This window comes from Pavona decussata, unplaced genomic scaffold (genome assembly GCF_977016875.1).
Source record: "Pavona decussata unplaced genomic scaffold, jaPavDecu1.1 SCAFFOLD_192, whole genome shotgun sequence".
NCBI classification, from domain to species: Eukaryota; Metazoa; Cnidaria; class Anthozoa; order Scleractinia; family Agariciidae; genus Pavona; species Pavona decussata.
This window is the reverse complement of record NW_028145601.1, coordinates 1,190,001-1,217,239: the sequence shown is the minus strand read 5'-3', so window position 1 is coordinate 1,217,239 and position 27,239 is coordinate 1,190,001. Positions and strand designations below refer to the sequence as shown.

The 27,239-nt window shown below is 39.0% G+C and overlaps 2 protein-coding genes across 2 annotated transcripts in view; one reads left to right on the top strand and one right to left on the bottom strand.

The window, feature by feature from the left end:
• The window catches only part of LOC146462070 (dipeptidyl peptidase 9-like), a 203,213-nt gene that overhangs the window by 169,330 nt on the left and 6,644 nt on the right, over positions 1–27,239 (bottom strand). The window contains exons 7-19 of the mRNA XM_085086089.1: positions 26,311–26,479; positions 24,855–25,079; positions 24,636–24,706; positions 24,088–24,175; positions 23,123–23,267; positions 22,855–22,905; positions 22,345–22,442; positions 21,488–21,628; positions 20,789–20,891; positions 20,633–20,682; positions 19,689–19,831; positions 19,171–19,282; positions 17,757–18,303 (exon numbers count right to left, since the gene is read on the bottom strand). Coding sequence (XP_084942215.1) covers positions 18,211–18,303; positions 19,171–19,282; positions 19,689–19,831; positions 20,633–20,682; positions 20,789–20,891; positions 21,488–21,628; positions 22,345–22,442; positions 22,855–22,905; positions 23,123–23,267; positions 24,088–24,175; positions 24,636–24,706; positions 24,855–25,079; positions 26,311–26,479 — 1,489 coding nt within the window. The 3' untranslated portion in view covers positions 17,757–18,210. The remainder of the gene's footprint in view (positions 1–17,756; positions 18,304–19,170; positions 19,283–19,688; positions 19,832–20,632; positions 20,683–20,788; positions 20,892–21,487; positions 21,629–22,344; positions 22,443–22,854; positions 22,906–23,122; positions 23,268–24,087; positions 24,176–24,635; positions 24,707–24,854; positions 25,080–26,310; positions 26,480–27,239) is intronic.
• Positions 6,828–12,421, top strand: LOC146462071 (isochorismatase domain-containing protein 2-like). Its single transcript, XM_085086096.1, has 5 exons — positions 6,828–6,985; positions 8,155–8,202; positions 9,282–9,437; positions 10,912–11,028; positions 11,949–12,421. Exons 1-5 carry the CDS (start codon positions 6,863–6,865, stop codon positions 12,093–12,095), a joined length of 591 nt encoding a protein of 196 aa, XP_084942222.1. The 5' UTR covers positions 6,828–6,862; the 3' UTR covers positions 12,096–12,421.

Genomic DNA, 27,239 nt, shown 5'->3' with positions numbered 1-27,239 from the left:
TTGGTGTTCCCGTGACCAATCGGGCTGCGGCGTTCGGTACGGCCGTTGAAGTTTCATATGCTCAAAAGGGTGAACTGAATTTTCTCGTTTGGAATTCTTTGATGCTCATGGCACAAGGTCTCTGCGGACTACATATGCATGGATTTAAAGATTTACAGGAAAACGCTTTAGTACGGTAAATGCTCGGGTGCAGTTTGATCAATTTCATCAATTTTCAATCAGTTGTGATCAATTTTTAATTAATTTCAGTTCGGATCAATTTCATCAGCAGACCAATTCAAGCACTTCCCATTCCCCCGAGGGATCGGGCACTATAGTCTACGCCGGGGCATTTGACGGCCTCAGTCGTGATTTTCACCTTTCAATACTGTCGCTTCGTTTCAATGCCGGATAACCTTACCAGCAAAGACAATAAATTCTTGATTAAGTACGTCTCAGAGGGACAAAAATGAGATGGTAGATCCACGGAACGAACCGGCTCACTGCCCCAATACTGAGAATATTTAAATAGGACTAACCCGAGACTTAGCTTGGCGCGAATAAGTTTTTTCTATATAAAAGTATAACATAAATAAAAGGTCTTAACTTTAACTTTAAAGGAAGAAAAACTTGTGGTAGACCAAATGACCAAAGTGAAGAGCACTCTATATGATTTAGGAACGGCAAACATAAATGCCCGTTTACCAATAGTCTTACACCGACTTTGTTCGAGGATACTGAAGTAATAGACTGAAGAAATAGTACTAGAACAATGGTAGACATCAACGTCTTTTTTACAGTCAATCTACATCATGCGTGACCAGTTATTTTGAAATTTGAACGGAGCTTGAAAAATTCAATTTATGTCAGCAGTAAGTTTTAAACATCGCCAGGGAGATTTCTAAGTTCACCGCCCGATTTTTTATGAATTTCTTTAGTCTACAATTGTCTAATATTTGGTGAGTTTCTATTTTACTAGTATTATAAAATTCATTCCTAAGACTTGAGTAATTCTGACAGTAGAAATGAGGGAAAGAGGTTCGTCTTCAATCTGGTTATGACGGTCTGCAAGTAGGATCATAGGAGAAAGTCTTTGATCTTGGGAAGTTGGTTAAGTCTGCCAAATTCAATCGTCATTTTTAACATGGATTTTATACCTAAGTTCCACTAATCCTCTCCGCTTTCCTTTTCTTCTAACATCCATCTAAATGCGTTTTGACGGTATGTAAGTATGCCACGAGTATAATAATAATAATAATAATAATAATAATAATAATAATAATAATAATAATAATAATAATCAGCTTTATTCCTCCATCTTAAAAAATAAATATACAATGGATTCACATAATTGGATCTAAAGTTAAAAATACACAATCATAAACAAAGGAGCCTTGCTGCCCGCGCCATAAAAGAGTTCGCATGTCTTTTGGTTTTGAGTATGAAGGTAGGCCATGACGTTGGAACAGGTATTCATGATGTTCATGTACTTCACAAACTGAGCAAGCCGACACCTCTTGTATAATGGATCAATGTGTTTGCGAGACATGCACCACTGGCTGACATTCAGATGATGTTCTTCAGAATCGGTGGTATTGCAGTAGCAACTTCCTTCACGACCTTGGGAAGGTCAGGGCCAGCTGCTTGAGATGTTTTGAGCCCTCTAGGAAGGTTGTATACTTCCTGCGGATTATAGGAAAACAACTCAAAGACCAGGTTATGTTGGTTAGGCTATTGCACCAACACGTCAATGAACACAAGCACCTCTCACCTTCTGTTGGCAGGCACTTTAGTCAATCATTATATCGTCACGAAAGATGTTCAGGACTGCAAACGATTTTTTTGCACCAAAGCTATTTGATTATCTAATAAACAAAATATTTGTTCGTAGAACTAAGACCTTGTCTTAATATCCAGTCTAAGGATTCAATTCGTACCAAGCTGTCTGCCTAACTCGTATTCCTTATGCTTAATCATGTTAATTGAACGATTATTTCTGAGAATGTTTGAAGCTTTATCGTTATTAACGAGCAAATACAAATATATTACAATTACATAAAATTTATGTGAATGCAACTTGATGATATCAAGGTGTAGTTCTATTGAATTTATGGGAAGTGTTTTTACCAGTGTGGAAGTGAGTACTATATTTAGCTGTAGAAATATTTTGGGTAAAGCCTTTTACCAGTGGAAGTGTTTACCAACGTTGGGAAGTGACTTTCGGAAATTTTTTTGTCCCAATGAGGTTCCACATATTCTAGTTTAGTTATGATCAGTATGTGTTTCCGCAGGATCTCGGGCTGGGGGTGGGGAGGGTACTCAACAAAATGGCAAGATAGGACTATACTATGCCGCCTATCTTGTCAAACGTAAACCCTGCTGATAACCAGAACATTGTACCTGTGGTTGTAGCTCCTGGTGGACCACAGTAATAAACTAGAATCACCGGATTACGTGGTCTATGATCTAATCCGCAATTAAACGATGAACTAATAAAAAAAAAAGGATTGGATTCATGGTTAAGGAATGACAAAAATTTTACACTTCCCTGTGATGGTGCCCTATCCTGTTGATGACTTGAATTGAAATACGAGGTGGGTTGTACAACAGCATTATAGTAGCACCGGATTATATTAGCACCGGATGTACGTATCTAGGTTAAATTGCCAAAAACGGCGGGTATCATGCGGACAGATAGGGAAATATGTTCTGGCCAGTTTTCTGACAGTGACACGTCCAAAAACAACCCAAATCCTATGAATAAATTTGTATAAAAAACCCTACCTTTTTGGCAGCACATCGCTGTAATGATATTGGAGTTACTCTCCATGTTCCACCCCCCCCCCTTCCCCCCCCCCCCCCCCACAATCGGAAGTCAGTCGGGCTCCTGCACTTTCACGATGTAAACAATTACGTCAGCAAAGAGTAGCCTATTGGAGCTTCCTCTTACTTTGTTTTGCGATGGATTTCGACCCTTTAACCTTTGTAGCCTCTTACCAGTAGCCTCCTACGCATGTGCGCAGACGTTCTTTGGCTCGTACGTGACGTGACGAGCCAAACTGAGAACTGTCTGCGTAGGAGACCAGATCCTTTCCGACTCCAGTTACGATCATTTGCGATCGAGCAAGTGGCCGTGGACAATGATCGTTTTTGATCATATGGCCTATGGAACTTAAGGAAAAATCTGAGTAACGGATTGTCAAATATATTATCAATCTATTTCACTTGTAATCCTTTTGACCCCTTTTATGTATCCGCGATAGACAAACACTTCATATCAGTTAGGGGATTTCCGGTAGCGTTCACGAGAGCTTGGCATGACGCCCGTGCAGGAAGGCGCAAAAACCGAGCTAAACGTCAGCACGCACGTGACCACGAGGAAGCGACAAATACAAAGTACGACAAATTAAGGTGCCAAAGTTTGCAGGCAATTTACTCAAAGTGCAGGTGACTGTTACCCACGAGCAGCTGTCTTGACTGTTCATCATTCAGATCAGAGCCGGTTTACCCTCGTTTTGAAAGCTGTGACGCGTCCACTTGCAGTTCGGTTACACAATGGATAATTCAGAGGAATACGTGCTCTATCTTGCACCGATGGTTGCAGTTTTGTTCTTCTTTCTTCTGGCGATTCTTTCCTGTTGCTATTACAACAACCGACCAGAAAACAAGGACGAAAATAAGAAACAGCTGAATGATGCTCAAGTAATTGCTGTGGAGACGAAGGAGAGATCGCACAGTGCCGTGGATGACTATTTTGTCGTTATGCACCTCTAACATAAGAACTTGACGTCTCAACACACATCATTTTGTGGTTTTATGGATCTAAATAACGTCAAATCTAAGTTATAAGTTGTTTTGGGAAGGGATAAATCTCATGATTCCGAAAATCGCATGGCGACGCCGGACGGAGCGAAGTCAGCTTACGTTGGTTGAAACATCCCCCCATCGTAGAACGGATGTTTTGAAAAATGAGGATGCTGGCGTTTACAAACAATCAACGAGCATTTATCCGGTCCGTGGTTTATCGTTGTCGACAGAACATCACTACCAAAAGCAGACAAGACTTTAAAGAAACGGGCGAATTGTCAAAGAGAAGAAGAGAAAGTAGAAGAAGGAGGTGGTTTGAACAATGATTTATTATGTTAAATTTATAATAACCGCAAATAAACACTCGTTAGAAGTGTTTCCGGGGGCCGGCTACATACGGACACTTTTCTTTGCACCTTACATTCGCTTTGGATAAAGTATGGCTTCGTCTTAAAACTGTCTTGGAAAGATCGGACAATCGTTTTTGAACTTTTTCGAGTTAATTAATCACAACCAAATGCCTTTAAAAATAGTGGACGCGTTTAGGTACAATTTTAACCACCAAGCAAACGCTATAAACATATTACAGGGGCACCCAACGGATCTTTTCGGTAAATTATCTGTTTGGAAGGTCCTTAACCCCCTACAATTTCCTAAAAGGAATTTTCACTTCGAACTTTCGTGATATGGGAAATTTAAGGCCTAGTGTTTTCGGATTGATAAAAATGTTGTTTCAGGTACCGAAAAAAGGTCAGCTAAGATTTTCGGAAAGGAAATAAGACCTAAGGATTTCGGGAAATGGACAAAAATGCCCTACTAATTTCGAAAAGACTCAAGTTCCCCTAGAATGACCGAACAGATAAAACTATTATAGTGCTGCCTAAAATGAACCCATCAGATCGCCTTAAATAACGTTTCAAAGGGTCTGAGAGAAAATTGTCGTTGGGTGCCCCTGATATTACCTTGGCGGCAACGTCGGAAGGCAAATGACAAATTGCGTAATAAACTACGTGACTTCTCCAAGGGTCATAAAACAAAGGACGAAAATAAGGGTAAAAAAATGAAAGATTTCGTTTTATTCAGAGCACTGCCAGGAAGTAGCGCTACGCTACACTAAGGGCACCAAGTGTATTTGGTGCTCAGGGCTTGTACTGATAGCAGGGTGTCACGAACAGTCGATCGTATTTTTAGTCACGCGCTTATCGTTTTGTTTGTACAGCTGTATGCCACTATCAAATCACTACTTTCACACATTTGTAATCAGGCTACAGAGACGAGATTAGGTTAGGTGCAATAAACAAATTTAATCGATTTTAAAACGAGTACGTCTTTTACGAGTCTTTCACGAGTTTATTGCACAGGGTGCTTTTAAGTTCCTGGGGGGACCTACCTTGAGCCTTATAACTAAATAAAATACAACCTTACCCAGCTGGAGCACGAAGGCTCACTTGAAGAATTTCGTGTTTATGGAATCAACGAGATCATCTAACATTTCTGAAGCTGAAACTGTGAAAGGTCAGGATTTTCGATGTACTAAAAAGGCTTATATATTGGTTAATTGTTACAGTTAATCTTTTTAAATTTTCAAGGAAACCTCTTTGGGAAGGAAAGGCATCAGGTGCGGCCGTGAAAGTGCTTCATGTGTTTGTCACGGTCAGCGTCAGCAGCGGTATTCTAAACGGGACACAACCTCACAGACGCTCTTTTGGTTCGTCAAGCAATCTTTCTCCCTCCCACCCTTAAAGATTGATTGTAATGGGAATGGACGGAATAGCATCGAGTGCAGCCGTAAAAATTCAATTTCAAGTCTGTTGGACGCTTTGTTTGTCGCGGTCATGAAGGGAAGGCATACCCTGCGAGCAGAGGCCCTTCGATCTTCCTAGATAAGTCGAGAAGAGGAACTTATCCAGGAATATCGAGGGGCCTCTGCTCGCAGGGTGAGGAAGGCAGCGTCAGCTGCGGTAACGGGACACCAACCTCCTTGGGGAGGAAAGATTGCTTGACGAACCAAAAACAAAAAACACTGTCTGTGCATGTGAGGGAGGCCACATCATCTGCGGCTGGAACAAACACAAAACCCGAGAAAAAGTTGGCTGATATCTATCATGATCTATATCCCGCCAGCCGCCAGGCGCTAATTATTTCAGTCGTCGGATTCGTGTAAAACATTAAACAGAGTATTGTTTTATATACAGCTATTTCAATAAAAGTCGGACTGTAAAGCGTCAAGCTTTAATACGCGACAAGACCGAAAGATGGTATCTGTGAATCGTATGTAAATTTGGTTGTAATTTCACATTTGTCAGGGCTATAGGTTGAGACAAAATTTTCCTCTGTTATTTCGTACTGTAGGGGTGAGCCAAAGCTTAGTCTGGTAAATTGAGTAGTAACAAGAGACTATGAGGTAAGAGAGCGAATCCCTGTGCCCCATGATAATTATTTTCAATCTTTTTTTAGTTCGCACCATGCTATTTTGCTCTTGGTAGTAAGTTACCCTCCTATCTTCTTGCAATCTTGTCGCGTAGGCCTTCCGACAACTTTTTAAATTGAAATAGTAGTTGCTGTATATATTTTATTGAACCCTCGGGGACCCAAGGGCAGATAGTTGGGTGCCCGTTTTGACTTCCTCCTGGGGTCCGGCTCCTGATCCTGCCGTGAAAGTTGTGTACTGTGTATTTGTAGTATTGGAACTACCGTACTTAATGTTTTGGCACAATGGTCTAATAAATCTATCAGGCACATCATTTGTGAACTAATTCTGATTTAATTTATATAATTACATGTAAATTCGAAATATACAAGCCCTTTCCGAAAATGACCCAGCCCTACCCCCGCTTAGCACGCGCGCAATAGCTATTAAGTGTTTCAAACTGAAACGCAAATTCCCTACCAATGATAAACCTTCCACCCCAACTCCTTCCCCGAAAAAAAAAACTTTGCCCGAAGTGGGGCGCTTTCCATTCGCCCAACAATTCCCGAAATTTCGGAGGAGTGGAATAGAACGGAAAGGGCCCCCTGACTCCGCGACGAGTACAAATGAAGAAGACTGAAACTAGTGTTTCTTTCTCTCTTCAAGATGGCGGCCAAACTTGGACGACTTGCAATGAACAACACAGCGTTTTTGCTGTGCGATATACAAGAAAAATTCCGACCGTCTATCAAGTACTTTCCGGAGATCATTAAAGTTGCACAAAGAATGGTAAGATATCTTTAGTTGTCATCAGCAGACAATTCAGATTGCAGTGGTAAAATATTTCGTAACATTTGAATAACCTGTGCCATCAGTAGCAAGGCCTAATCTAGTCAGGTGGGTTAGGCCTAGTTAGCCCTAATCTGAGTCATTGAGTATTGCAGTCTACAAGGATAGGCTAATCCTTGGTGTAAAATCCTGCCAAACTCACAAGAAAGCTTAAGAAAACAACCATAAAAATAATTATGTCACAGGTTATTACTCTGAGTATTGTCAAGCTTTGGGCAAGATTTCTGCACAGCCCCATACGTTAGTTTCTACATTTCTACCTGTTTTCCAAGACATGGCAAATCCAATTGACTGTTGGGCTGTTGTACAGAGTTCTAGTCTTATTCACTCAGTATAAGCCTTTCAAAGAATCACACCAAGCTGACCACATGCTGATCACATGCTTGTACTGAGGATAGTCATAGCCAGGGTTTGTTATGATTATGTCCTCAGTGATTCCTTTTCGTCTCCAGATTAGAGACAGAACCGCCATTTAGATTTTTTTGTCACTCACAATCTATTCACGCTCACTGTTTGTGGGCAAGAGTAAAAAATAAATTATGTTAGTATGACAGTGGTGTATGTGTAATAGGCCATTTCCGAGTTGCTTTGAACCTCATTATGGAAGTGAGGCTAAGTGCAAAGTTTTTATTATGAAAATTAATTTTCATTCATATGTAAACAAAGCTAATTTTCATATGAAAAGCTTTGCACTTAGCCTCTCTTTCGTAACGAGGTTCACAGCAATTGTATGGCTGTGTGCAAATCTTTGTTGGGACCCAGAGTAAAACCAAGTGGGCTTGGAGTCTGATCTTTTCTCTCAGAAGAGTGCTCTCAGGATTTGATTGCAGGCTCTTTTGAATTGGCAGGGCTGGAATTGAGTCTTTGACATTAGTGGAAATCAGAAGACAACAGTCTACTTTGCACCCTACTTACAAGGAACATACGTAAAAAAATGTAACTGAAACAGTTTTGAAGGAATCAAGCAGTCTTCTACTTCTTTGCAGTCTAGGCCGCAGGGTGGGCAGGGTTGGGGATGTCGTCTAGTTCTCCATGCCTGACCTTATTTCAGACCAAATTATTACAGTTTTGTCTGACGTTTCATTTCTTTCTTTCTTTTTCACTTTCAGGCAGCAGCAGCCAACATCTTGAAAATACCAATCATTGCAACTGAACAGGTATCAAAGGAAGCTTACCTGTAGTGGTAACGTTCTTACTATGACGGGAACTTGACAATATTATTATTATTGAAGGATTTTGCGCAAAAGAGGCATATATCGTTTTTTTACCCAAAAAGTAAGAAAAATTTTCAAGCCCGCTCTGTTTTATCCTGCACTGGGTTTTGTATGCTTAAGCCTACAAGGTGTCAATAAAAAATTATTGTACAAAAGGTGATTACTAAGTTGTCTACTCCCGCTTTAATGTCAAGTCACTGTTTCATGTGATCAAATCCTCTGAAATTCAGCCTTCAGGCAAAAAGCAAATATGGACCCACATTTAATACACAAAATCTGCATTACATACTAAAACTGGACAAGTCTGGAGCGTTTTCTGACTTTTTGGATAAAAAAGCAACCTCCTGTAATTTCGTAAGTATGTAAATTATGATCATTCGGAGGAGTGTAGTCCTGCGAAGGACTGTTTGGGGAAGTCATATTCAGAGTCAAGTGAAGTGGGTTCAAACCATTTACAATTTCCTGTAATTTATTGATCAATTGTAATTAGGCTAACCAGTCAAGTACTCCTGCATTTTACCTAATAATATTATTGTTTTGACATTTACAATTATGTTCAGCCTTGATGTGTTTTGCTGCCTAGTTGTGACCATATATTCCAAAGAGAGCCTCGTGTTGCAGTGACGAGAGACACAATTTTTGTCATGCAAGTATGTGATGAGTACAGAGTGTTAAGCCACCGTTACATATTGAAACTTTTAGCCGAAACTTGTGTGCAACGGCGAATGAGACCAGTTTCACAAAATGGTGTTACACGGTGAGACTCGTGTTTTTTCACCACTGCAACCGTTGTGAGCCGTTGCAGAAGTAGAAAGCGGTTCTACTTTTAGTGAAACCTGTCTGAATGTCTCGCAATGGAAGTTCGAAAAAGTTTCATGAAACGGACCATGTTACACAGTGTAACGCCTGCTGAAACCTGTTTCGCAGCACCGTTGCACACAAGTTTCAGCTAAAAGTGTCAATGTGTAACGGCGGCTTTTGAGCAACTGCTTGAACATGTTCTTTTCCATTTCATTTTTAAGTACCCCAAAGGTCTTGGCAACACAGTGGAGGAGATTGATACTAGCTCATTTAAAGAACGGATATTTTCCAAGACAAAGTTTTCCATGGTCATTCCTGAAGTGGAAGAACAACTGAAACAGCTGAAGATTGAGAACATTGTGTTGATGGGAATTGAGGTGAGTGTTAGTGCCCCTTTGGCTTTCATTCCAAAGTTTAAAAACTTTAAAAAGGCTTGTGGCCATTACATTTCACATCCTATGAATTAATTATGGCACCTTACATAAAAAAAGGTGTATAATATATCTACAGCAACTACTAAATCTGTATTATTTAGTATTTTTGACCTTGCATGCTATTTTTTTCTCAAATGTTTATTGATCGTTTCCTGTCTGTTCGTTTCATCTGTAATTGTATCACCTGTCGATCACAGTCTTCAAACATTATGTAACAACTCTGTAATGAGGAAGCCTTATTCTATCAGCCCTGTGGTTTCTCCTAAGGCTTCCTCGCCACTTTCTCTGTAATATATACTTTTTGTCCTCTTATTTTGCTTTTTTGTAACATGCGTGGTGAAATAAACAAACAAAGGTGAGATGAAAAGCCTTTTTTTTACGCTTCATTTCACTGATGAAGCTTCTGTGATAGAAAAGAAAGCTCCACATTTAAAACCTTTTTCTCTGAAGAAAATAATTTACCCTAGTCAATGTTTGAAACAATTAACTTAAATGTCATGATTGGATAACTAACACTACATAACCGACTCTACATTGGGTAAGTTCCCTACTTGCCGTGTACTGAAGGGCAAACCAGAGCCATTGGAATGAACAACTTAACTAAATTTGCTTTGTTTGGGTGGTTATGAAGGCTTCATACATTGACTCAAAAGTTCATACTACGCTATACAATGCTCCTCTAATGACTTGTACATCAGGCCCCAGTTGTTCAAAGGGCAGATAACTTTATCCACTGGATAGTTCGCTATCCGGCAGATAAAATGTGTGCAAGATTTTCACGATAGTCCTATAATTTGTGAATAGAGTAGAAGCATAAGTCAAATTTAAGAATGGGATTGTGTGGAAAACTTGCCAAAAGCATTGGTTGGAGTATATTTGCTCCGCTGGATAGCGACTTATCCAGTGGATAAAGTTATCCGCTCTTTGAACAACTGGGGCCAGAATAATTGCACTCTGGAAGTTGGTGACTCTTCCAACATATTGTTTTCTGAGATGTGAAACAATTAATTCAGGCACTAAAAAGTTTAAAGAATGTCTGTTTTTGTTCAAAAATTGTCACTTGAGACAGTTAAAGACTGACTTTCTTTTCTTCTTTTAGTACACGCAAACTAATAATTGACCCTTTTAGCCCTAACAGTGATCAACATCATATTTCTCCTTGTAATATCATTGCTTATTCAACCCCTGAGGTCATGAGAATTAAGGATATGATCACCCAAGGTGAATTTCTTCATATTTTAATAACTTCTCCCCAGTATTTTTATAAGAAAAGTATGGAAACAAGATAGGAGAATTTGTTCTTTAATATTAGGGGTTAAAGGGTTAAGTAGATTCCTTTCCTTTCCTCAAGGCTGCCTGGGTTGCCTTGTTGTTGTTTGTTTGACACCACAGTACACTACTTTCGTTTATTTTCCAGACACAAGTATGTGTGCTACAAACTACTATGGATCTACTGGAAAGGAACTATAATGTTCATGTGTTGGCAGATGGTGTCTCATCACGCACCATGGTTGAAAGAATGTTTGCTCTTGAGGTAACAGGATCACATTAAATTGGCTAAAATAGTGTCTCTTTAAATTATTGTTAAGTCCAGTGGTTATCTTAGACTACGTTTAACGTAGTACTTGTTGAACAACTCTATTCATTCCATCTCAGATTTTGTATGGACAAAAAAGGAGGTACAATTTTCACACCCTAGTGGTCTTAATTCTATAACCTTACAGTATGATGTAAACATCTTGCTGAATGATAGATGTATTTTTTCATTCAGTGACGCAGGCATACTCGGTGAAAGAAAATCTGAGTGCTCTTATCAGGAGTCAAACCTAAGACCTGCCGATTACTAGTTTGGATACTCTACCACTGAGCCACAGGAGACTCGTGGGAGCTAAGGCCATTAAACTAGGTTCATGGGACAAACATCCTGCATACTGCTAAGATTTGAATGTTGATGAGTGGCATGTGTGAACGAAATATGATGTTATGTGTTAAGCCTGGTGAATAATGACAGATGTATTCTTCAGTGAGTGACACAGGGATACTGTTGGGGAAAATGTGGATTTTCTTTTTCCGAATATGACTGAAAAAATGCACCTATCTGATTTATTCACCAGGGCCGGGTTGTTCGAAAGCCGATTAACCCTAATCTAGGATTAAAAGTTAACCGAGGGTTTCATTTTAAGGCTAATTTCAAGCTAAAGGTAAAGGAAAGTGTTAGCCAGAAGTGAGGGGCAAAAATCTTTGGGAAGAATCTTTAGCGGATTAGTAATTAAACTCGAACCAAAGTTCACGTCAATCCAGGATTAGCTTAATCGGGCTTTGAACAACTGGGCCCAGGCTTAAAATAGAACATAACATTTCTTTCATTTTGTTGTATGTTTAGCACTAATTAGAATTGTTCAACCAATGCCACCTAAACTTAGACTTGTTCTCTCATGACCTTCTTTATTTCAGCGTATCCGTCAAATTGGTGGCTTTGTAACAACCAGTGAATGCACCCTGTTTATGCTCATGGGTGATTCAAAGCATCCCAACTTCAGAGAGGTTCAAGCTTTGGTGAAGACAGCTGCCCCAGACTCTGGTTTATTGTCTAAAGTTTAAAGCCAATCAAGCATCCTTGTACACGAGAAATGTGAAGCTGCGAAACATGAAAGTTCTAAACAAAATTTACGTCCTGAAACTGAACTGAAAGAAAAATGATCTCAAGGGTTTTGCTAGGGATTTTGTAGAATATTGTAACTCAATCCTTGTAAAAGAGCAAGAATGGAAGGTGTCTTCTTCGTTCACTTAGTCACAATCTTCATATAATGATGAATGTAGTACTTAATGAAGAATAATCTGAAATTGATGGTAAAGATAATGTTGATGACATCATTAAACATCATCATGACCAGGCATAGGTTGGTCATGCTATTTTTAACAATCCAGCTTCATCTTGTTTGTATTATATCTGGGCTCAGTCTTGAATAACACCCAAGTGTAAGGTTTTGCGCAAAAAACATTTCTTTGCTCCTTGTGGAGAAATATTCTTTCTAGAGATAGTAGTCCAAGGGAATAGGTCTTATCACGGTTTTCGACGCCATTTTGACGAGTAGGCAAACAGGCTCCAAATAACAGTGTTTGTATGGAAATCCGATGTCAAATAATTTTCAAAAAACATCACTTCTAAAAAATTCATGAATTGTAAACTTTAGGCACTAGGAAAAGGATTTTAAGAAAAAAATTGAAGGGATTTAGCTGTGCCAGAAAGCGTCCAGTCGTGTTTTGAACTTTCCATACATTTGTCTGTAAAGCGAAACAGCCGTGAACTGCTACTAAAAATAGTTCGCGGGAAAAAAATACAGGGAAATGTATGGAAAGTTCAAAACACGACTGTACGCTTTCTGGCAAAGCTACATCCCTCCATTTTTTTCTTAAAATCCTTTTCCTAGTGCCAAAAGTTTCCAATTCATGAATTTTTCAGAAGTGATGTTTTATGAAAATTATTTGACATCGGATTTCCATACAAACACTGTTATTTCAAGCCTGTTTGCCTACTAGTCAAAATGGCGTCGAAAACCGTGATAAGGCCTATTTTATAGGGTCGTTGGTCAATTTCTAGCACTCATGTGCACTAGTTATGATTTTCACCTAATACTAGTCTCGTATTCATATAGCTTAGCCTAGGCTAGCCAGGCCCAGCTACAGGTTGACAAGGCATAGCCCTCGAGCTTACCAGAGGCCTACCACTCCCTAGCTTCAAGTTGACGTGGCCACACCGCAGCTACAGTGTACCAGGCTTACCAGGTATCGCCCCAGACTAACCATGCATTACCCCAGGTTTACCAGGCATAGCCCAGGCTAAGCCGCCCCAGGTTTACCAGGCTTAGCCCGGACGTGACCAGGCACAGTTCTGTACTGACAAGGTATACCCTTAGACTGACGAAACATAATCCCCTACACACGAATCTTACAGCCAAAACCGATGCTTGGGTTGTCGGGCATAGGCAAGGGATTTGGCAGTAATTATCTGACCATGATGTGAACTTTACCATTTTCGTGAACTTTCTTTCAAATTAATATTTTTAAATGACATAATTTGTAGAAGTTACCCTTTTGACCATCCGCAACTGCCGTGCCCCGTAAGGCATTTGAAAAGAAAACCTCAACTAGGTTCAAACGTTTTACCGTTATTTTCTCGCTATCCTGAAGGATAGTAGTTGTACTAGTTGGGATATTGACCAGATTAAAATTGTCCTTTGCCATAGTGTTAGCTCTGCAAACTGAATCAGCCTGGTTTACGTCGGTGCTATAGGTACAACAGGGGTCAAAACTACCACGAAGTATCACTACATAGCTGTTCATTTACAATATTCTTGTAAATCCCTACAGTAAGACAGACCTCTAAACTACTAACCTAGAAAAACTCTTGGCTACGACAAAAAGCCTTCAAAAGGTGCCTTTTAAAAGGTACATTCAAGCTGAGAAGCTCAACATCATAACCAACCAACTAAAAAAGGGCAGGCTTCCGTCTTTCCCAAAGTGATGATAAATGGCAGGAAAGGGAATCAACGGCTTACAGTGGCTTCTGTATCTCATACGTTTTATATGCTGCACTTAAAAACTTAAGCCGATCCTGGTAAATAGGCTCGTTCAATCGGTGGACCAAAGTAGTTAACCAATGTGCGCGAACACGAGGATTTCCGTTACCGCATTGATGCCATGGCAACAATTTTCTTACCACAAGTTGGATCCCAGAAAAGAATATACAAGTGCAAATTGAAGGCGAAGGTATTACATGCTCAGTAGTTCAGTGATACAAGCGTCGATGACCAGAAGCAGAGAAATATAAGGGTGTTGCATAAAGCGACCACTTGGTGGTATAGCACTGAAAGGCCATAGTGGATGATAGCACTTCCCATGAAAACGCAATAAAGGGTTAACATTCTGGCTTTGCTAGAATTCTGCGTTGATGCAGGCGACGAAGCCTTAAAAAGCCATCTATCAACCTGTTTTTAGTTTACCGTGTTCAGGTCACCAACAGGCAGGATTCGAGCCCGCGGATTGTATGTTAGTGCAATCGGGGAAAGAAAAATAAGCCTGAAAGGAATTATTTTTGAGGACCAACAATTAATATGTCGCAAATTCGTCAGAGGTTTCGGTACCCATCCTAATCCTTTTGTCAACTTCATGACATCGTTGGTTTTTTTCTAAACGATGAACGATGGTCCTTTTGCAAGTCAAGCAACATTTCTACTCTTGTACAGTTTTACAAAGTCCGATTAGTTACAACGAACCCTTTCACTGACACTTGATGGAATGGAAAGTTGAAAAACTTGTAATTAATAGTTGACCTGATTTCGCTCCTCTCAATCCTTTTGATATCCGCACGTGTGTGCTAGCAATCTCGTTACCAGGGTCTCTCCTTCTCACGTCCCACGGGACGTGAAGAGGAGAGACCCTCGGAACGGGGTTGGTGTGTTTGTGTACGGTAAGTGGCTAGAATGCTCTCACGCTGCTATGGACATGTTGGCCATGATTCTTATTTTTAATGTAGTAGTGCGTCTTGGAAATTTCTAGAGTTGTATGTCCGTTATTATGATTAAAGTATTAAAAAACACAAGAGAGGATGAAGGTAAGAGAGTTAATTCCCCATATAGGCCCTATCCCCATCGTAATCCCTCTTAAGCTCTCTCATCCGCAGAGGCCTCTTTTACGCTCGAGCGGAGACAAATAAGGGACTGGAGAGAGTGAAATAACGAGCAGCGCGGGGGAAGATGGGAAGGGAGAAGAGAGAAAGGAGTAATAGACCCTTATCACTCGGCGGCCATGTTGAGTCTCAGGGGAATAAAAAGCTTTGTTTTCGCACGGCAAGCCTCGGCCAGACGCGAATTCAGTTTCGAGGCTTGCGCGTGCGGAAACAAAGCTTTTTATTCTCCTGAGACTCAACATGGCCGCCGTGTGATAAGGGTCTATTGATTGAACGAAGGAAGTCAAGGTTGCGATCAAGAAATCCAAATTGTCCTAAGGCTGCGAGGACAAACAAAAGTCGAAATTTAAAACAACACAGCAAAGAGGATTTAAACCAAAGACCAGATTGCTTGGCAAAATAAAATTTAATTAGCGGTTTCACTTTACAATAAGAAGCTAACTGCAATACCTTAATACATGAGTACAGATTAAAACTAAGTTACAGTCCGGCTACTATTTTTTCTAGGATAAAATTTTAAAAAGCATTACATTCCAACACAAACAGTAACTGGACTTGAATTCAACAGTATTACCACTAAATATAAGTGATGAAAAGTAACCTAAAGTAAGTTCAGTTCTTCTAATAATTCTAATAAAGTAATTATATATACTTTTCACAGCCAGATTCATGTGAAATGGTTCCTGAATGGTTAATTGCCCGTTCCGGAGTTCAATTTTCTTTTAATCAGAAATAGGAGTCCATCACCAGAAACACCGCATTAAAATTAGCCAGTTTACCAAGTTTGAGGTTCTATCGTTAGATTGCAACCATGTAGAAGACTATCAAAAGAGACTATGGATTTGCGGTACGCCGTCTCAGAATTAGAGACATAAGTATGGAATTTAGGCGACCTTTGATAGGTCACGGCCTGATTACTACACCATGAAACATAACCAAACTTGGTAAACTTACTTACTGTTATGTGGTCTTTCTGGTGATGGGGTGTGAACAATGGGGTAAACTAGGGCCCAGTCCCTTTATGAACTTCGGAGCGATCAATACATTCTAATATTCGATCCCTGCAATAAATCCGACGTCAGCAAAATAAAACATTTTAGTTGTCTTCCTATTGAAAAAAGGATCTGATAACAAGTGAAAGCCAAGAGATAGAGCGAGCATTGAAAGAGCTACACTAAGCTTTTCTAAGTTTTCATATTGTCCCTAGTGAGTCATTCTTTTAAAAATTAAGAGAAAATCGAGGGCTTGGATAATAAATAAAGTTTTTCCCTTGTTGATTCGACATCTCGATCGCATCGTCTACAGCATTTATTAAATAATCACGAAAATTTCCAGCGAATTTGAAAACAAAATAAAGAGTTTACAAGCCTTTCCTAAGTTTGGAAGCACCCAGCATCTTATCACTTCAAAACCCAACGACCACGAATTCTTGTTATGCAATCTACCTCAGCGAACTCCTCGTACTTTTTAACGAACAACGAAGAATATTTACATTTTCGGCCAGCTTTTAGCACATTAGAAATATGGTGACTTCCTAAGTGCGCTGTTTTGATCATCTTCCTCGAAACAAATTACCAACGGTGTGGCACAAATCAATACCAGAACACTCTGACTTACCCACCGTGGGTGCCACGATACAGCATGCTCGGTGCAGTTGGAAAGCATTTCACTGCACAAGCCCACCTCAAAATTTTTCAATGGCGATTGTTAACGCTGCATTTTTGTTAAGGCAGCAATTTCCAAGCCATTTTAGACGACAGTTCATCACAAATTTATTAACAACTGTCCACGCGCTATATTACAAGTAGCCTGAATTTCAGCTACCTCCCCTAATGCCTTTTTGAAATTTTAGTACGTTTCTTTGCCGTTCTCGACAAAACGACGTGGTTCCGAACTCTCGGCAGTAAGGGATCAGAGCAGTGGACGAAAATTTAAGCTATTTCATAGTGACCATAGTTAATCTGTTGTATTAAAAATTGTCATAATATACCACATTCGCACATTTCCGTATGAATCAGTACATTATCAGAAAAAGACAGTATGTCTTGCGAAAATCTCGTACCGAAGAAGCAATCTCCCATCAGAGACCATTTCTTAATGACACCGAGGGCGACTGCATATTTAAACTCATTTCCATAGTGTACGACGCACTATTTTGCAGACGCAAAAGTTAAACACAGGGCGCGCGAATTCTTGCGCGGGAAGTGTACTCCTTGCGCGTTTGGCATTTCTACACCTTTCATAAACTCTTGCCTAGGACAAGGTAAATGAAAAAAGTGCATTTCTCTTCTTGAATCTTAAGCTGGGTGAACAAAACATTCCAAAATATGATTTAGTCGCAAAGTGGGCTCAGATTAAAAACGAGTTGAAACATCGAAAAACATTCATTTTCATTCCTCGTCTTATTGTCTTGTTTTGGTCAAAGTAAACAATTATTTGCGGCTGCCTTCAATAAGTTATCACGTTAATACGTACCTAAAGAACTGCAACATACCTTAGCTTAATTAGTCTAAAACTGGACTAGACGCACCATTATTAGGAGTACAACGAGTTACAGCATGTTTTTAACATACACATTAGCGTCTATGGAGTGTTTTCACATGACGTCACGGCGGCCATGTTGGTGTCCCAAAACAAAGAAATGGCGGCCATGTTGGTGTCCCAAACTAAACCTCTGGGAATTGAACTCTATTTTTATGCAAATACTTTCTTTTGTTTCAGTAAACCAATATGGCCGGTAGTCACGTGAATGAAAACACTCTATAGACAATCGATGAATTTGAAGCATTCCAATTTACTGTGACTGACACAAGCCGTAGAGAGGTCGCGCCAAAAAACTGGCGAACTAAAGTGCTCCTTTCAACAGAAATCTTTTTTATGGAAAGTTTTAATTACTGTCATGTCTGTGTAACAATTCTGCGGATTAACTCGGCTGTAACTCATAACTACCTTTAGTATACAGATAATTTAATCTTTTGTAGACGCTTTACAAGACCTAAGGATTTGTATTTATAACTTACTGCATGTCTACAAATTCTTTTGTAAAAAGGATAGCAACATTGTCTCATAATGCTCTGAAGAAACCGACTGACGAATTCCATGTCTTTCGTTTGGGTAGATCTGCAAAAGGATCGAAAAACACGCAATGAAAATATAATTCATTTAAAAACTCATTAATAATTCATAAGCCATTGACCTATCAAATGGTCGAAAATACATAACGTGCAGTGACTTTATATCGATAAACCTCCTCCTTATTAGTATGCGCTGTTTTATAAGCTGATAAAACACTCCTCATTAGTATGCGGTGTTTTTCTCGTATGCTAATTTCCGACGTTCACAAAAGCATAATTTTATGAACTCTATTGACACACGCTTTTCCAGGAATGTTTTCGAAGCCGTTGAAAAGTTTTTTAAACATTACTTAAATACTGAAAGTAGGAAATGAAGCGACCCCGAAAGTTATAGCCTGAGTATCAGGCTTTCCAACGAGAGAAGTCGTGCCAAATAAATGGCGAACTCAAATGCTCCTTTCAACAGAAAGGCTTCTTTTGCAAAGATTTAATTATAGTCATTCTGCCCCCTCCTTTCAGGAAGGCCTGACAATCAGGTTACTGTTATTACGAACGATAATATACTTCATTAGGTCCAAGAAAGAAAATTCGTTCAAACATTAGGATTGTCAGAAAGTTGTCAATAGTGTGATCGTCCAGAGAGAGACAGAATAGTTCTTCAAGTCTCTCGTTGGTTGGTAATGTTTTGACAATTAAGAGGAAGTCATCATCTTTGTCTACCATATGTATAAACTCGACTGAAAAAACGTTGTCAGGTAAAAAGCATAAAACCCAACAGCTTTCCGGGAAGCGTTTGACCTATCAGCTTATTTATATTTTTTGAGATCCCATTGATCATACTTTCCACGGGACAACGTTTTATCAATCGAGTGTATACTGATAAAAGGCTAGCACACTATGTTTTCACCCTTACCAGCAACTGATATGGCTTGCAGGCCTTGATAAGCTCGCCGATCAGTAAACTTGTGTGGTAAAAGTGAACATTCTCATCAATCATGCCATGCACAAGAAGGAGTCTATTTTCCCTAAGATGTAAAATGTGATAGGAGCGTTACTCAGACCAGAGGGAAATTAAGAAAACATTCCTGCATCTCATGTCCAATATAGGCCCGACTGCCAGCTGTTTTGTACACCCGCGTTGCTCCAAAAACATCAAGAGGGTGGAAACTGGACTTATGAAACAGCTAGGCATTGAGCCTTAGTCCAATACATCTACAGGTTAATGGAGACAAATAACCTCGATTATGTAGCTAGAAGTCAGGGTTGGCTTAATTAATACTATTACTGATCAAGTTGTTGATCAACCATTAAACTCAGTGATGGGGTTTCGGAGTTTAAATCAGAAACGCATGGCGACTGACATTTCGTGCCGATTGCCCGTTTTCCAAAATGGCAGACTTTACTACAATCCTTGTATCATGCAGTACTTACTCATCTGGGAATCTGTTTGCATAAGTTAACACAGAACTCATTTTGTATCCTCGAGGATTGTCCGTAGGTGTACTCATGTAGCGTTCTGTGTAGCCAGTGTCGTATGCCTCCCACGTTGTCACAGGTGCACCAACAATGGCTACCTGTGGCACAAAAAGAGGATGGAACTTCAAGGTTTCAGAAACGTCAGTTGAAAGTTGTAAAATTTACATCAAACAAAACGCTCTGACAAAGAACAGACGCAAACATCCAAATCAATCAGTGGATAAGAACTCGATGCAAGAGCATGTAATAGGCGCTAAGCGCGGGAAAACGCGAGTTCAACAGGTTTTGGCTCCACTTCCAGTAAGTTGAGAAATTAACGAGAGTTGACGTGTGTACATTCTTTTCTTCGGAGAAAACAGATTTTAAATTCGAAGCTTTCGCTTCTATCACAGAAGCGAAGAATGTATATTGCTGCTAAAACAACGAGAGAGTGTTTTGAAAAATCACGGAGCGTGGCAAGGAAGAACCAGAGCAAACGCAAATTACATGTACATGTACTTTAAACACTGAATTGAAGACTGCTGTAAGATAATAGCCAAGAGTAAGAGAAAAAAAAACCACGAAGAGTTGAAATGATGAAGTGGGAACAACCTCGTTCCCAGGGTCTCTCAACCTCGAACGAGGTTGAAGTGGGAAGACGTCATGAAGAACGAATAACTTGCCTCCATTCATCCAGGAATAAAATGTGCAATAAGTAACTGCTGGGAGGAGCAGAAGGCAGTAGATATTTCTAGGTAATTAAACCTTTGTACGTCCCCAGAGATCAACATTTAATTACATTTTGCTGTGGTGTTTTATGGGTTTTGATGAGTTAGAAGGACGTCCACGGTCGCACTTGTGACTCAACTGTGAGTATGGAAAAGACTCAAAGAGATCAATGATTAGCAAGCTATTCTTACCTTGAACACGTCAGGGCGTTGTACCAAACCAAGCAAGGACAAGTAACCTCCTGAACAGGAAAGAAAAAACGAAGCAAAATGTCTCATCTAAAAACTACATGTTAAAAGCTATACAAACTGGTACTGAAATGATTTACAAGAAATGCTCTGTCTTACCATAGGACCAGCCATGGATTGCAATTCTTGACAAGTCAACAAAGCCGGTGGCCTTAGCAACATATTCCAGCCCTTCAACTTGCTCTTCAATCTCAACTTGACCCTAAAAAGAAAACAAACAATTGCTTTAATAACTATCAGAAAAAATAATATTACCTTGCAACCATTTAGCCACGATCATCATTTTAAGTAATCTTAATTATAATATTTTGGCTAGAGGTGCCACATTGTCAGGAAGAGGATATGTATTTAATTATAACATTACAAACTGTATCATCATTGTACAATGTACAACCAACGTCATTTACAACAGTTTCTAACTTGAGACCCAATCCACCGAACGGATAAAGATGGCGGCTGTACATTTCACCATAATAACTTGCGAACCTAACACAGCCAATAGGCACATAGAAGGCCATAGTTTTTGGCGAAATTTGTCCCCGTACTAACAACATTGTGTATGTTAGGTTGAAGTTTTAAGAAATTTTCTGTAAGTTTTTTTTTAATGAACGTTTTGAAGGTTTTTGTACGTTAAGAATTATGGGCAAATGTAACAGTCACCATCTTTCTTGGCACAGTGGATTCCCCCAACTGATAACACATCAAATTTTAACTACAAATGTTTTACTAAGGTAACCAGGAACACAAAAAATTCAAAAGTAATCTCAGTGATCCACACACTGATGTAGTAACACTTACCAGGCGGTTCTTAATGTGCCCCTCAAACTGAAGGCCTCTGTGTGCTGAACCTCGGCAGTCCATGGCTACCACAACATACCCAAGTTTAGCTATTGTGTGCAGACGAAGAAACCGATAACCTTTGTGTGCATTGGTAACCAGCTATCAATGAAAAGAGCAAAATTTGTTCATTAAAGAATAAACAGAATAATTATTTACAGAGATGGCGTTTCATTCAAACTTTCTCATGCCCAAAAAGGCAAGAGTTTTCAAGCTGAAGAAACTTTCATGAGCTCGGTTTCATAATGCCCACTGGAGAGTCCAAGATCTTGCTGTTTACAGATACTGGATAGTATAGTCAATCAATAGGATGAGGGGGTTAGTTTCTAAAGAAACTGCAGTGCTTACGTCGGTGGGGAGTAGAAACAAATGGTTGGCCACCGTAGAGAGATTCGAATGCTGACGTTTTGAGCCCATTGACGATTAGCGCTGACAAAGGGCAAACACTCGAAATGTCAGCACTCAAATCTCTTTACAGTGGCCAATTTACCTTAAGTTACCAACTCTTTTGATAAACCAAACATTCATAGTCAATCAATAGACGTGTGTAAATTGTACTACCTCACAATCCTACCGTGCTTTCTATTTGTCAGAACTGGCTGGCCAGACTAGCCAGTCTGTAAGTCGAATGCGTCATTTTGAAGAGATGGCGCTGCAAAATCTATATTAATCACTACGAAACTGGCACGCGCAATTTTGAAGAAATTCAAAGGACTAGGATAAAACTTATCCTTTAAATTGGTACACCCCATATATGAACTGACAGGTCTAGCCGGCCAGTTCTGACAAATGGAAAGCGCCCCTAGTAACTTTGTTACCTGAACATGTGGCCCTCCATATAAGAACAGAACAGTTGGGTACTTCACCCCAGGTTCAACATTAGGTGGCTTGAATATCATGCCATAAACTTGATGACCTGCAAAAATGCAATAAGCAGATCATTACCGCTGCAAATTAAAAAAAATTAAAGCTGCTATTTGACTGCAACTGTAACTGTCAAAAACATACCGGTAGAAGGCATAAAAACGAACTGGAAAAAATGCACAGACTAAGCTGAATAAACATAATGTACACGAAAACTGCTGTTTTAAAAAAAAATTAATAATATTTTCTTGCACTCGTCTCAATGCGGTGTTGCTGGGATGAACTAGATGGTATGTTTGATACACAATGGGAGGTAGTCAGTGTGCTGCATTTTTATGGGAGTCTCGTTCTACCACATTTTCACTAAACAAATGAAAACAACAACATGCAAATGCAATAATGTGCTCTTATCATCATTACCATCATCATCATCATCATAACATACTATTGGAAGTGAAACTCACCATGTTTACTGTTATATGAAAAAAGCTCTGGTGGATGATAATCTGGAAGAACTGTCAAAACAAAATGACAGACACAACAGCTTTAATAAAAAATGCAAAGTAAGGCAAGGTATATTGCATGGAACATGAATAGAAAATGCTAATAAGCTAGAAAATGAAAATGTGTCCACCTTTTATGAGTAAGAGCTTTGGGTCAGAAGCTTTCAAGTTAGATAACACTGATTTCAAGGAGAAAATACTACTTTTTTATAGTCAGAATAATGCTCACCATTTGCTCTTAGTAATTCAGCAATTGGTTCAACAGTGATAAGAGGAACATTGTTCATCTCCACTTCATCGTGGTTTATCTGATACACCATCACTGCTTGAGTTTGTTGTATGGATGAAAACACAGTCACAAACTTTGTAAAATTCTGGATTTCAAAGAAAAAGATACAGTATTGAGTTGATGTTAAAACACTAAAAAATAAATAATATTATTGTTCCTCAGAGTAGCTTACTTTGCCTGCAGCAAAAGTCTAGAGACTGAGGATTAAAAAATTGCATTGAATCTCAAAACCATGCTCATAAGTAAAGTTGCAGGCTTGTGTGACTTTGTGACAGGTTTTCGGATTTGGGTTTTGAGTTTATAACATGAGAGATCATTCAGAGAGATTAATAACTGGACTATAAAAAGACATGTTCCAAACACTGCAACAGCTGGGGAGTCTCTTTGTAACCTCAATCTCAATCTTCCCCACATTTGAGGCTCATAAAAGGAAAAGGGAAAATTCCGAGACTATCATTCCTGTATTGATGTCACAGCCCTTCTATCCCCAGTCTACCAGCTCAAGTGGTGTAGTACCACAACTGGACTGAAATTTCACACTTTTATATTCCTCAAACATGGAGAGGACAAATTGTTTTTTACAATTTTCACACAAGAACAACATGGAGATTTGATCAAGCAAAAAAAAAAATTCTTCTTTCATATACACTTTAAATAAATATAAATAAATTTAAAGTCAAACCAAAACCAATTGTGACTTGCTTGTATTTTCTCGCACTCAAAACCATTCACTTGTATTTACTAACTTTAAATGCCTTCTGGTTGGTTTCCTGTCTTACATGACTTGTGATTGGTTAATAAAGGAATCTACAATACTGAGCTGAAAAGGACTCTAAAAATTAGACTATTAGTTACTTGTCAGTTAAGAGTAAATGAGAAACACATCTCCCTGCCATATGTATTACCTCATTTAGAGTGACTGCATGTGAGTAACCACCCTGCGTTAGCCTCTGCGGTTCCCCATAATTAGGCTCAGCATAAGACACCACATAACTAAAATGATTTTTAAAACAGGTTTGCTGATAAACTAATGAAATCATGTAAGTAACAAAATGCCTTTAATTAAGGCCTGTTTCAGATGCTTTACTTCACATGAGCCAAATCAAAAATATTCAAATTATTCAGCTCATGTGAAATACAGCATCTGAATTAAAGCGGGGCCACAGCCGTTATTCCAGGCTGAGCCAAGTGGGAAAAATTGCTGAGTGAGCGGATCTTAATAAGATCAACTGTTCTGAATTGAATCAGAAGGTGGACTTTACATGAACTTACTTATAATTCATTAAATTCAACTCAGCTCATGTGAAGTACGGCATCTAAAACTGGCCTCAGTTTATTACTCGATGGAAAACTACTATCAATAGTTTAAAAAATAAATTCACAAAAGATGTGCAGTGATGGTGAGATGGTTGAAGAATTGAGGCATGAGGTATGGTGCCATTTCTATACTTACAGATGTTGCTCTAGAGGTGTGTCCTTGGTGGCCATGAAGTAAATAAGACGGCGATTTTCATCTACCCAAATCTAAGTAAAAAAGTGAGAATTAAATAGTTATTATCACTTGTTGTGTAATGAATTCTGTTAACTTTATTTTAGACATAAACTACCACGCTTGTCTAAATTACACTTGACCAGACCGGCAATGAGAAAAATGATTCAGAACCATACTAACCTCCTTAGAGTCAACTTCCCAATCTCCATCTGTTAATTGCTGCTGTGTTACAAGAGGGTAATGAATACAACACTCTGAAATGAAGCTTCCAGCTCTGGCTCGGGTCAGTGTGTGGTTACTGTTAGCTGTTGCCAGGTAAAGATGACGAAAGCCAGATATTTCACTTGACCAGATAAACTGCAGCCTTGATTCACTTGTTCGCAGAAAGTGAGTGATGTCTGCTACCTAAAAAGGTATTGTCAGGTGAGTCTTACTTTTACATCCATTCTCCCACACATACAGTATGAAACCCTTGTGAGCTATCTGAAGGAGTAAAAAATAAAAAAAAAACCCAAAACAAACAAACAAAACAAAACAAAACAAAATAAAACAAGAAAATAATTAATGTGCAAGGTGAGGTCATCAAGTTCCATGTTTACTCATGTAACACTACCTTGTGCAGTTTTGGATTTGAAAAAAAAAAAAAAGCCATCAAAAAATTGTCAGAAAGTTATTCACAACTTACTTCTAAAACCTATGTACATCAAACACAAATTATGTTTCAATATTGGTTAAGAAGATACAATTTTTTCCTGGTTCACACTGGCCACAGAATTGGAAGTAGAGCCAGGATTGGAAGCATAGAGAACCTTCCGTTCCAGGTGTGAATAAAAAAATGGAGACAGAATTGCAATCGTAAGCTTGACAGAATCAGAATTGTAAGGACCAGAATGTTTCCTTTTTCTTCCGACTCCGCTTCTGATTCTGCAGCTTGCCATCAAGTGTGAACTGGTTGATAAGAATCAGAATCACAAGCAAATCAATCACATAGCTCATTACCAATCCCTTTATGCGAGATTTAGAATGGAAAACACGGCGGCCTTCAGATGCCGTTTTTGAATGAAAGCGAGGGTTCAGTAAATCTGGTTCCATCACATTGATTCACAGTAGGTCAGAAGATTCTTCTGGTTCTGACCCCAATTCCAATTCTGCTTCTGTCGCTTCTGTTGCTAGTTCAAACCAGGCCTTACTTATCTAAAACCTGTATAGAGTCCTAAAGTTTTTGAATTTTTGAAATCATGGGATTTGTTAGTATGATCAGAAAGAGCATGATGAAAAATGCTTACTTACCAAAAATCAGCATCTTATTGCAATATTTGGGGGCAAGATATTAGCTGTGTTATGCCCCGATGACTCCATACAATCCTTCTAATTTTGTCTCAGTTCCTAGCATTCAGATGCTGATTTTTGGCAAGTAGGCATTTTTTACCATTCTCTTTCCGAGTATACTAACAAATCCCATAATTTCATAAATTTAGTTTTTTTCTAATTATGTCATCAGTTTAGGACTCTATAGGGAAAACATAAACTTTCAGTGACAGATATCCAAGCAAATAGTACTGAGTCTCTTTTCTGTGTTATGGTTAAGAGGATGTCCTCAAGAGGGGTTGTTTAGAACTAAACTGCACTATCTTACATTTATCCATATATCATTCGACTCTTCTGCTAAGACCTCTATCATTGGACTGCCTTCTGTGATCGTCAGCAGCTGATTGGCTGGATGATTCACAGGAACAAAAAATGCTACAGGAATTTGAACCAAGGCAAGATGCTGTTGATTTCTATCAAGTATCTCTGCATACACACTGAAAGGAAAACAAGGGGGATGGTTAATAAATAATTCCCATCAGCTAGATCGAAAATTATACACTGTATTCATTCAATTCTTGTGATTGATTTGTGACAAGTAAGAAAAATTATTTATACTTGACATTTTGAAATAGCTCAATACTAGCAAATTGTGAACTTTTTGACTTATCTGTTACTTTTGCCATTTTAAAACACAAATATCTTTAAATAACAGCCACCTAAGAAGTTCATTGTGCACTTAGAATGTTTTGCTATAAATTATGATAAAACACATTTGGCAATGAGTAGAAATGTGATAACTAAAGGTTTATTATTCTTGAGATTTTAATGAACAATGCGCACGGCAATAACTAAAATCAACCTGTAAAAAATTATAATTGCTTATTTGCTTGAAAACGCTCATACAGATTTTTTTCTAAGTTTGCTCAAGTTGTCTAGATTGAGTAGTTCAAATTCTGAAAGTTTTGATGGTAAGTGTCTGATCAGACTTTGGTAAAATTGAGATTATTTTTAAATATGAAGGGCTTTGCATTATTGTTGCTATGGCAACAAATGCCGCTTGGAAACCAAAGAAAAACCAAATTTGATCATACAATGGAAGCTCTCGTAAGTGAACACCTCGGGATGCAAAAAAGGTGTCCATTACTGGAGCTGGCCACTTACGAGAATGGTTCTCGTAATGCAGCCACTGGAGGTGTTAGAGATAAATGGCTGCTTACAGGAGCTTGCCCAGCTAACCATTAAACATTAGGAATG